Genomic DNA, 12,088 nt, shown 5'->3' on the forward strand with positions numbered 1-12,088 from the left:
GAGGACTGGCGCACCATGGCTGCAGTGTGTGCTGTCTACAAGACCGACCGCAACAACTTGCCAAGGCTTTTTCGGCAGCACCTCTCAAGCTTGCAGCATAAGCACCAGCACAAACTGGTTGGGCTGAATGGCCTGTGCTGTATATTCTTTGCAATTCTACATGTTACAGGCATGACCCATGACACTCCATGACACAGTCCACTGGTGTCCCAGCCTCTTGCAAATGTTGTTAACTCAAAGTCTTCTTAATGTTAATTTTTGTTAATTTTTGCGCGAAATGGATTAAGCATGCACAACAGACCAGAGTTAGCGATGTGGTCTAGAAGCCTAGGAACCCTTGTAATACAACATCAGACGAGAATCTTGACAGCCAGACGTGAAATGTGGGCTGCATTTGACATTCAGATCTGATTAAGTAATTTCATTTTAATTAAATTTCAATATATAAAAGCAAATATGCATTTGGTGTCCAATGGGGTAAGGAATGTTAGGTCTAGGAATGGAATGTTCTCCATTGTGGGCACCCTGTCTCATCATCAACAACAAAAACGACAACTTGTATTTTATAGTACTTTTGACATAGAAACATCCCAACAGACTTCACAGGAGCAGTTATCAAATAAAATATAACACCGGATCATGTAGGGAGCTATTAGAGCAGATGACCCAAAGTTTAGTCAAAGCGGTAGGTTTAAGGTGTGTCTTAAAGGCAGAAGAAAGGGTAGAGATGCAGAGCGGTTTTGGGAGTAAATTCCAGAGTTTCGGGCCTCGGCAGCTGAAGGCATGACTGTCAATAGTCGAGCGATTAGGATCAAATACTCCCAGGACAGGAACAGCACGGGGTTAGATACAGAGTAATGCTCCCTCTACACCCTCCCCATCAAACACTCCCAGGACAGGTACAGCACGGGGTTAGATACAGAGTAAAGCTCCCTCTACACCCTCCCCATAAAAAACTCCCAGGACAGGTACAGCACGGGGTTAGATACAAAGTAAATCTCCCTCTACACTGTCCCCATCAAACACTCCCAGGACAGGTACAGCACGGGGTTAGATACAGAGTAAATCTCCCTCTACACTGTCTCCATCAAACACTCCTGGGACAGGTACAGCACGTGGTTACATACAGAGTGAAGCTCCCTCTACACTGTCCCCATCAAACACTCCCAGGACAGGTACAGCACGGGGTTACATACAGAGTGAAGCTCCCTCTACACTGTCCCCATCAAACACTCCCAGGACAGGTACAGCACGGGGTTAGATACAGAGTAAAGCTCCCTCTACACCGTCCCCAGCAAACACTCCCAGGACAGGTACAGCACGGGGTTAGATACAGAGTAAAGCTCCCTCTACACTGTCCCCATCAAACACTCCCAGGACAGGTACAGCACGGGGTTAGATACAAAGTAAAGCTCCCTCTACACTGTCCCCATCAAACACTCCCAGGACAGGTACAGCACGGGGTTAGATACAGAGTAAAGCTCCCTCTACACTGTCCCATCAAACACTCCCAGGACAGGTACAGCTCGGGGTTAGATACAGAGTAAAGCTCCCTGTACACTGTCCCCATCAAACACTCCCAGGGCAGGTACAGCATGGGGTTAGATACAGAGTAAATCTCCCTCTGCACTGTCCCCATCAAACACTCCCAGGGCAGGTACAGCATGGGGTTAGATACAGAGTAAAGCTCCCTCTACACTGTCCCCATCAAACACTCCCAGGACAGGTACAGCACGGGGTTAGATACAGAGTAAAGCTCCCTCTACACCGTCCCCATCAAACACTCCCAGGACAGGTACAGCACGGGGTTAGATACAGAGTAAAGCTCCCTCTACACTGTCCCCATCAAACACTCCCAGGACAGGTACAGCACGGGGTTAGATACAGAGTAAAGCTCCCTCTACACCGTCCCCATCAAACACTCCCAGGACAGGTACAGCACGGGGTTAGATACAGAGTAAAGCTCCCTCTACACTGTCCCCATCAAACACTCCCAGGACAGGTACAGCACGGGGTTAGATACAGAGTAAAGCTCCCTCTACACTGTCCCCATCAAACACTCCCAGGACAGGTACAGCACGGGCTTAGATACAGAGTAAAGCTCCATCTATAGTATCCGAACAATGTGCCTTGAGCCGGAACTCATAAGGAAGCCTCCGAATGTACCTTTCCAATATTTTTCCATTGCACACACCAGTCATCCTTCTGTCCTGTGGGAATGATATTGTAAATTTAATCCAGATTTATAAGTACTTTTTCATGGTCAGTTCAAAAGCAACATTGACGAGGATTGGGGTGCTAGTTGCCTGCTTTGTCTTTTGGTTATGGTTGGTATTTGGTACAGAGAAGAAAACTAAGAATAAAAACCTTTAGCAAAATAATCGATTCTAAAACGATGAATAAGATGGTGGGTCTGATAGTTCGTGCTGTTAATGTACATTTCTTAACTGTACTTCTTCTTAGATGGATGATCATCCTTCTGCCAGTGTGGCTGAATTAAATCGTCAGATTGAGAAACTCAGTAAGGTGAGTGATCATAGAATCATAGAATGTTGAAGAAATTCAAAGACTTTGCTTTACCAATGGTTTGTGATAGAAAATTCCACATTCTAATCACCCAGCAAGTGGAATAAACTATCAGTTGTTATTTTATTATAATCCTCCATAATCTTGAAGACCATTATCACCTACAATACTGCTTGCAGTTTTGGTCTCCTTACTTAAGGAGGGATATACTTGCATTGGAAGCAGTTCAGAGAAGGTTCACTAGGTTGATTCCCAGGATTAAGGGGTTTGTCTTATGAGGAAAAGTTGATCAGGTTGGGCCTGTACCCATTGGAGTTTAGGAGAATGAGAGGTGATCTTATTGAAACATAAAGATTCTGAGATGGGGCTTGACAGGGTGGATGCTGAGAGGATGTTTTCCACCCCCCTCATGGGGGAACCTAGAACTAGGGGGCCCAGTTTCAAAATAAGGCGTCTTCTTCCATTTAAAACGGAGATGAGGAGGAATTTCTTCTCTCAGAGGGTGGTTAGTCTTTGGAATTCTGTACCCCAGAGAGCAGTGGAGGCTGGGTCGTTGAATATATTCAAGGCTGAGTTAGATAGATTTTTGATCTACAAGGGAGTCAAGGGTTATGGGCGGCAGGCAGGAAAGTGGATCAGCCATAATCTTTTTGAATAGTGGAGCAGGCTCAAGGCGCCAAATGGCCTTCTCCCGCTCCTATTTTTCATATTCTTATTATCAGGTTACCTGTCAATTCTCAATAATCCAGTTAAAAAAAACCCTTACCTTCTCAAATCTCTCCTCACAACTGTTGCTCCTCCCTGTAACATCCTAGTGAATTTACACTGCATCTTTTCTGTTACTTATATATCTTTCATAAAAATGGGCTCCGAAAACTTCAATCTTTAATGGTCATTGTCACAATTTGCCAAATCCCCCAAGTTGGTATCATTAGCAAATTTTGACTTTGTTTCCTAATTCTCAATCTAGATCATTTGTGAATGAGAGCAGGCCCAACATACAACCCACCAGAACACCACTCATTACATCTGAGACAGTTCCCTTTATCCCTACCATTTACTTTCTGCCCTCTGGCCATCTCTCTATCCATGTGGCTACATTCCCCTTAATTCCATGTCCTGTTATCAAGAGCCTCCAAAAACCCTCTTAGCGCATGTGCACACACACATGCCACACAGACACACATACATGCACATACACACAGACACACACACACACAGATAGACACAATTTTATCTCCTTTGCCTGTTGTCTACGTTTTCCTCCCTGTAAAGTGATCTGAGATGTTTCCTTTACACAGGAGCACAATAGCAATGTACGCCATCATTGTTTGGTAACTAATGCCGCAATTGCTTGTTTCCATAGCGACAAAGTTTTTTTGCACGGAAGCTGCTTCAAGTCTCCCAGACACTACGTGCCTTGTTATTGGGGCAGGATCGTTTCAGGCGTCGCTACTGGGTTTTTCCTCACCTCTGTGGGGTATTTGTGGAAGGCTCTGAGGGATCACTAGGTAAGACTGAGAATGCCAACTGTTCTGTGGTAAACAGCCAAGTAAGTGCAATCCCATAGTGCAATACTGTTTCTGTTTCAGGGAATTTGATGCTGTTGAATGCTTTTAAAAAAGTTTTCCACCAAAATCCATGATCCAATCAGTCCTATTTTTCTCCCCAATATTCTCTCCTTTCCTCTTCCCTTCCCCACCCCACCCCCTGACCAACGGCACAGACTTCTGATGAGGTGTGGTTCTATATGTCCCAGTAGGCCTCCAGTACCTTACTCCATTTACTATATGTCACAGAGTCATAGAATCATCATAGTACAGAAAGAGGTCATTCGGCCCATCAAGTCCATGCTGGATCTTTGCACAGTGAGTGCTGGCAGAATATCAACTTTGGGAGTCATCAGAGTGAACCTGATTCTGACCTAAACCAATCTCCGTACATGCATATTTTTCAAGAACTCTTCCCATTAAAATATGCCCTGGCATGAATCACTGCTTTTAGGAGAGGAGGGAAGACAATTGAGAGGAACAGAAAGAAACAGGAGGCTTGGGAGGGGAGGAGAGATGGGGGGTGAAATTTAAGCTTTTAAAACTCTAAACTTATTGGACATATTCAATTGAGAATATTCACCTCTCAGCATTCTGATCTGTACAATGTATTTTTGATGAGGAAATATCGTACTTCAATCTTTCACCTCCTTCTCCACCAGGTACTGAAGAGTTGGAAGCAGAAAAGAACCAATGCAAGCACTTTGAGAGTGCTCCAGTTAAAGTGGAGCTGAGCGACGTACCAGATGAGAAACCAACCACTCTGGGTCAGCCAGCAGATAACCGGCAGGGAAAGTGTGACACTGAACTGGTCAACCCAGAGAACCCAATGCGGCAGCGAGTTGCTGCAAATGCCAAACATTACGGTGACACTGTACAAGACTCACATTCTACCAGTCAGACTCATCATAACGTTGACCAATCGGGTGTTTTTTTAGCCTGGCTGAGTGTCCTACAGAACTCGGTGTCAAACCTCTCTCTTCCAACACCTCAGTGCAGTACCAGCAAAGATGGTCCGAATGTTATCTCCCCAGAGATGCTGCTGGCCAGCAATCGGAAGCTGTTTGATCTCAGTGTCCCAAACACAGAGCAAAAGGTCAAAGAATGCGCCGAGAAGCACGGACAATGGTTCAGCCTTCTACCCAGAACACCCTGCGATTCCTCTTCCATTACCCACCTGCCATTTTCTTCACAACAGGCATTGCTGAATCAATCCCAGAGACTGGATTCAGATCCAAGTCAACTGAACCACGGTGCACTAAAGCCACTTGCCTCTGCTGCTTTTGCAACGTCACAGGTATGTTATTTGCTTTTTTGGATGCAGGAGGAAAGAAGAAGGGTATGAATCTAAATAGGGATTTTTAAATGTTGTCTAATTCAGGGGTGACCTTTGACCTGTGAGCCTTAGATTGACTGGTGGCTGCCAGAGTGCTAGATAAACTGAATTTGGGTTGTCCCAATCCAGTTTCTAGTGGGCTTTACAGAATTACCCAGTCCAAATATCACATAGTGACCAATCTTACTCAGAAAAGCCTGAATGATGGCTGGTGCAGGAAATGGAAAATGCCCAATGGCTCAGTGGCAGGTGTTTCTTTAAGCGTGGCACGTTGTTGGGACAGAGTACAGGAAGCTTTACTCCATTATTAAGGAAGTCTTAACAATGCACTTGGAAAATCATAATATGATTGGACAAATTGAGCATGGTTTTACAAAAGAGAAATAGTGTTTGACAAATTTATTAGAGTTTTTTGAGGATAGTAGGGTGGATAAAAGGGAACCACTGTATTGGATTTCCAAAAGGCATTTGATAAGATGCCACACCAAACGTTAATACACACGATAAGGGCTCATGGAGTTGGGGGTAATATACTAGCATGAATAGTGGATTGGTCAACAGAAAGGAAGCAAAGAGTAGGGATAAATGGGGCATTTTGAAGTTAGCAGGCTGTGACTGGTGGAGTGCTGCAAGAATGGGTGCTGGGGCCTCAGCTATTTACGATTTATATTAATGACTTAGACAAAGAGACCGAGAGTAATATATCTAAGTTTGCTGTTGTTACAAAGCTAGATGGGAATGTAAGCTGTGAGGTGGACACAAAGAGTGATATAGAGAGATTAAGTGAGTGGGCAACAAGGTGGCAGATGAAGTATAATGTGGGGAAATGTGAGGTTATTCACGTTTGTAGAAAGAATGGAAAAGCAGAATATTTTTAAAAAGGTGTGAAACTTGTAAATGTTAATGTTTAGGGACTTGGGTGTACTTGTACAAGGAACAGAAAGTAAGCATGCAGGTACAGTAAGCAATTAGGAAGGCAAGTGGCATGTTGGCCTTTATTGCAAGAGGATTGGAGTACAAGAATAAGGAAGTTGTGCTACAATTGTATAGAGCTTTGGTGAGACCACACCTGGAATACTGTGCGCAGTTTTGGCCTCTATATTTAAGAAAGGATATACTTGCACTGGGGGTGGTACAACGAAGGTTCAGTAGATTGGTTCTTGGGATGAGAGGGTTGTCCTTTGATGAGAGGCTGAGTAAATTGGGCCTATGCTCTCTGGAGTTTAGAAGAACGAAAGGTGATCTCATTAAAACAATACAAGATTCTGAAGGGGTTTGACCGGGTGGGCACTGAGAGATTGTTCCCCCTGATGGGGAAATCTAAAACACGGGGTCACAATCTCAGGATAAGGGGCCAATCATTTAGGACTGAGATGAGAAATTTCTTCACTTAGAGGGTTGTGAATCTTTGGAATTTGGGTTGTGGATGTTCTATCGCTGAAATATTTAAGGGTATCAAGGGATACGGGAAGCAGGCAGAAAAATGGAGTTGAAGCCCAAGATCAGCCATGATCGTATTGAATTGCAGAACAGGCTTGAGGAGCCAAATGGTCTACTCCTGCTCCTATATCTTATGTTCTTACATAACTAATGTGCAAACCTGACCTGGACACGTGACTGACACTGGGATCAAAAAGTGGGAGATGTTACATAACCCAGTACTGGCCCCTTTCACTTGATTTAGAACAAAAAAGCCGAGTAGTTACACAATAGAGATGATCAGATACTGTACACAGTACACCTTTTCAAGGCTGTCAAGTCTGCAATTTTATGTGGAAATATTAAGAGCAGTGTTGAAGTTTAAACATGATTACAGGGCAGTTGCACATGCTCTGAGGAGTATGGGTAACAACTGCTGCCTTGTGGAATTTTGCTACGTAAGTTGAGACTGGGTGGTGCCTATCCTAGTGATCCATCTGGTTAAAGGAGTGAATACAGAGCAAATACAGCCCAAATAAGTCCAGAACTGAATTAACTGATTTCAGCCAGGCAGTGGAGAAGGGGGGAATGGGAAACCTGCTCCTGGCTGCTATCTAGCAACCCCTTCTGGAAAGATTGAGTGATGTTGGGTGATTATAAAATCCTAGATTGATACAGCTATTTGACCATCGTGCCTGTGCTGACTCTTTAGGTGATAAGTGGATTTAGTAACTATGAGGCTATCAACCCTGTTGACACCTCACTGGGCAAAGCCCAAATGAAGCATTGCAACCTGAACTGCCACCAGGAGGGAACTGGGGAGCAGGAATGCAACAAAGAGTTAATGCCTCCAGGAGAGTAAGGGAAGAAAGTTAACAGGAAAAGGTGGTGGGAGAAGTAAAAGACAATGTTTTGAAAGGTATAGTAAATGGTCAGTACACATCAGAAGCAGGGTGTGCTCTTGTGAAAATAGGGTTGGGACATTGTTGGTGCCCCATAGAGGGAGCTAACCTCTATGCCAAAGCCTGGTACACCTGACCTGAGGGTGCTTTGTACTGACACTGGAACAAAAGATTCAGAAAGTGTTCCATTCCCCGAATGTTGCTTTGCTTTTTCTGTCTGACAGTATTTCATCCTGGTCTCCTGAAAGCTGACTCCTGACTGGAAAGTGGTCCCAAAGGCTGTCCTCCAATACTTGTTAAAAATTTATTCTTTCGCAGGATGTGGGTGTCCCTGGCTGGGCCAGCATTTATTGCCCATTCCTAATTGCCCTCTGAGAAGGTGGTGGTGAGCTGCCTTCTTGAACTGCAGTAGTCTGTGTGGTGTAGGTACACCCACAGTGCTGTTAGGGAGGGAGTTCCAGGATTTTGACCCAGCGACAGTGAAGGAATGGCCGATATATTTCCAAGTCAGGATGGTGTATGGCTTGGAGGGGACCTTCCAGGTGGTGGTGTTCCCATGTATCTGCTGCCCTTGTCCTTCTAGATGGTAGAATGGGTTTGGGCGGCGCTGTCTAAGGAGCTTTGGTGAGTTCCTGCAGTGCATCTTGTAGATGGTACACACACTGCTGCCACTGCGTCAGTGATGGAGGGAGTGAATGTTTGTGGAATGGGTGCCAATCAAGCGGGGCTGTTTTGTCCTGGATGGTGTCAAGCTTCTTGAGTGTTGTGGGAGTTGCACTCATCCAGGCAAGTGGAGAGTATTCCCTCACACTCCTGACTTGTGCCATGTAGGTGATGGACAGGCTTTGGGGAGTCAGGAGGTGAGTTACTCGTCACATGATTCCCAGCCTCTGACCTGCTCTTCTAGCCACAGCATTTATATGGCTAGTCCAGTTCAGATTCTAGTAAATGGTAACTCTCAGGATGTTGATAGTGGGGGATTCAGTGATGGTAATGCCACTGAATGTCAAGGGGTGATGGTTGGATTCTCTCTTGTTGGAGATGGTCATTGCCCAGCAGTTGTGTGGTGCAAAGGTTACTTGCCACTTGTCAGCCCAAGCCTGGATATTGTCCAGGTCTAGCTGCATTTGGACATGGACTGCTTCAGTATCTGAGGAGTTGCAAATGGTGCTGAACATTGTGCAATCATCAGTGAAAATCCCCTCTTCTGACCTTATGATGGAGGGAAGGTCATTGATGAAGCAGCTGAAGATGGTCAGGCCTAGGACACAACCCTGAGGAACTCCTGCAGTGATGTCCTGGGACTGAGGCAATTGACCTCCAACAACCACAATCATCTTCCTTTGTGCTAGGAATGACTCCAACCAGTGGAGGGTTTTCCCCCTGATTCCCTTTGACTCCAGTTTTGCTATGGCTCCTAGATGCAGACTTCACCCAAGTGCCCACTCCTGAGGTGTCAGTGCGGCCAATGTGTGTCAGCAAACTGCTACACCATGGCCAGAATCACAGTTGCAGTTGATCCGGTCCTTCCCCACCAACCCCCTCACCCCGCCCAAAGCCACTCACACCCATGTTCACTTTTTACAAAAGCTATGAGCCATGCTGGCAAGATCCCATTTACTAGCCATGCCTAGTTGCCCAGTGAATGCCACCTTCCCAATCCATGGCAGGTGTTTCCAACAGGGTTCACTGTATCTTTCTGTGGTCTCTCATTTCCCCAGCCCAGAGCACTGAGGCCTCAACTGCTGGTTGACTGAAATTCAATCTAGAACAGAAACTGAACCTGGAGCCCTTCTGGTTTGTCTAACTTGGTGCCACACTGCTTGGTGCCTTCACTCAATACTGCCACACAGGGAAGTCTTTTACTCTTTCTTAATAGATGTTTCTAAAATGAAATTCAAAGTATTCTGGTGGCTTCGCCTCTTGGGGCCTGTGCAATAGTCCAGACTAGCTTTACAGTCAGGTACATGCAAGCTTTGCTCACCACTCTCTTCATTCTCCTCTTCTTTCTGTTTTGCCATGTATGGACGTTCCGTTTGATGAGCAGTCCACAGACTCAATGGATGCCACTACTCCTTACAAGACCCCAAATGCAGCATCTGTTGAAGCCGGCTCCACTGCGACCAAAGCGAAGGTCAAGTCTCATCATTGTGACGGTGCTCCTCAGAATGAATGCCCGTTGCCACGAATACCTAGGCGCCGTGGGCGACCATCAAAATTGCAGAAAGAGATTAATCAGCGGCAACTGAAACCTATTCCAGCAGGTGAGATGCTCACACTAAATTGAATGTTACTTTGTTATATTAGGGTTGGGGGTTTGCATTGCTCAGGGGCTAATTCGCAGATGGAGTGCTCCCAGTAAGGAGTGGTGCTTGTGTAGAGCATTGGGCCTGTAGGCCTTGTTCTAACGCCCACCCTTGAAACCGGCTACCAAAAAAACTAAGATTAAAAAAAGCCATAAGGAGCACTCCAGCAACCTTGGGAAAAACTGCATGGCCATTTTATGAGAAAATGTGTCTCTCACAGGTGACTCCAGGGGTTTATATAAGCTACAGATTTCCACAATTTACAAATATCTCTATTAGCCATAAATTTAATCTTTGTTTAAATCTATTTACCTCTTGAAAACCTCAATATTACCCACTTGCTCCACATGCCATCAACACCCTACAATATCCTCATTCTTCAACTCAACCCACTCTGTCGTTCTATTTGTGAATGAAGAGTAGTTATGCTTTAAATTAACATCCAGTCTAGAACTAGAGGTGTTTAAATGGTAAGCAAAATAGTGAGAACAGCTGTCGATTGCTTTATAGAAAACTTGTGACATTAAATTACAGCCTTTTACTCATTTCCAATCAATCATTATATTTGATTAAAATATATCGTGGTTTCACTTAACATGACAGTTAGAAAATCACACAAAGAACTAAGAGGCTATAGAATAAAACAGTTATTAACCAGAGAAGTAATAAGGGAATTATGCTGCTATTAAGCTACATCCTAGGGCTTAATGAGTCTATACAGTATAATAGGGGTTAATTTTGCATCACTCTTTGGTGAGAGCACAACTGTGTACAATTTTGGTCTCTACCAAAGGAAGGATATATTTGCCTTGGAGGGAACGCAATGAAGTTTCACTTGATGGATTCCTGGGATGAGAGGACTGTCCTATGAGAGATTGAGTGGAATGGGCTGGAGAGTCTATTTCCATTTTTTTCTCACTCAAGGGGCCAATAAGCAGATTTCAGAAAAATACATTAATTTCAAAAAAAGTTAAGTATGAAGAAAATAAACAACCTGCTGAGCAAAAAATAAAGCAACATCAAAGCAATAAATTTATATTTTTTAAAAATGAGCAATTAATAAAAACTACCATTAGACTGTAAGAGGGTGAGTGTGTGTGTCTGGCTCACTCCTAGTCTCAGGGTGTTTACTCACTCACCCTCACCCGCTGTGACAGTTGGTGACAGTATGTGTTAGTGGGCAGGATTTCCCCTTGTCGGGCAGGCGGGCCCGGGGACTGTCCAATTAACGGCCAGCCAGCGTGAAACACGCGATAACAGCCTCAGCGCTGCCAGGGTAGGGGCGGGAGGAGCGCGAGCACTGAAGCCAGCACGTGCACACTGAAAGCTCCCTGAAGGCACAGAGCTGCCTTAGGCAGCTGAAGAATTTTAAAATGAAAAATAAACATTACATTGATTCAGTCACATGAAGAGGGACATGTTAAAAATTATGTTAAAGAATTTTTCTATTTTTTTATTAACCGTTGGAAACCTCATCTCACCTGTGGATGACGTTTCAGTAAAAATGCATAGTCTGCCTGGCCGATTCACCCGCCTACCAACCGAACGGTTGACGGGGCAGCGAAAAATACAAATTAATTACTTGTTTAAGGGTCTCAATAGGCCTCTTAATTGTCGGCGGGCACACTGCTGCCTCTCGTGTGCGCCCACTGACTGAAAGGTCGCGAGACTGCGCGATGACGTCGGGACATTCATCCGACAACTTGGCGCACTATTTTACTCCCAATCGGGTCGGGCGCAAGCCCACCCACAGGACAAAAAATTCTGCCCAGTGTGTGGGATGAGGGTGACTGAGAATCCCGAGCCCCCCACACACACACACTCACACAGACACAGACACACACAGACACCCTCTCCCCTCTACACACACATCTCCCCCCAACACATACACCCTCTCCCCACAACACACCCTCTCCTGCTCTCCTCTATCTCATACACACACTCTCTCCTTCTCTCACACACACACACTCCCTCTCTCACTCACACTCTCTCCCTCTCTCGCACACACACATACTCTCTCCCTCTCTCACACACACACTCTCTCCCTCT

General features: G+C 45.1%; 1 protein-coding gene across 5 annotated transcripts in view; it reads left to right on the plus strand.

Moving 5' to 3' along the window:
* Positions 1-12,088, plus strand: part of LOC144672688 (bromodomain adjacent to zinc finger domain protein 2A-like) — a 131,889-nt gene that overhangs the window by 91,900 nt on the left and 27,901 nt on the right. For all 5 annotated transcript variants that reach the window (XM_078534593.1, XM_078534589.1, XM_078534590.1 and 2 more), the window contains 4 exons: positions 2,464-2,526; positions 3,893-4,037; positions 4,739-5,373; positions 9,781-9,997. In XM_078534593.1, the coding sequence (XP_078390719.1) occupies positions 2,464-2,526; positions 3,893-4,037; positions 4,739-5,373; positions 9,781-9,997 (1,060 nt within the window). The remainder of the gene's footprint in view (positions 1-2,463; positions 2,527-3,892; positions 4,038-4,738; positions 5,374-9,780; positions 9,998-12,088) is intronic.

The sequence above is a fragment of the Cetorhinus maximus genome, chromosome X, assembly GCF_964194155.1.
Source record: "Cetorhinus maximus chromosome X, sCetMax3.hap1.1, whole genome shotgun sequence".
NCBI classification, from domain to species: domain Eukaryota; kingdom Metazoa; phylum Chordata; class Chondrichthyes; order Lamniformes; family Cetorhinidae; genus Cetorhinus; species Cetorhinus maximus.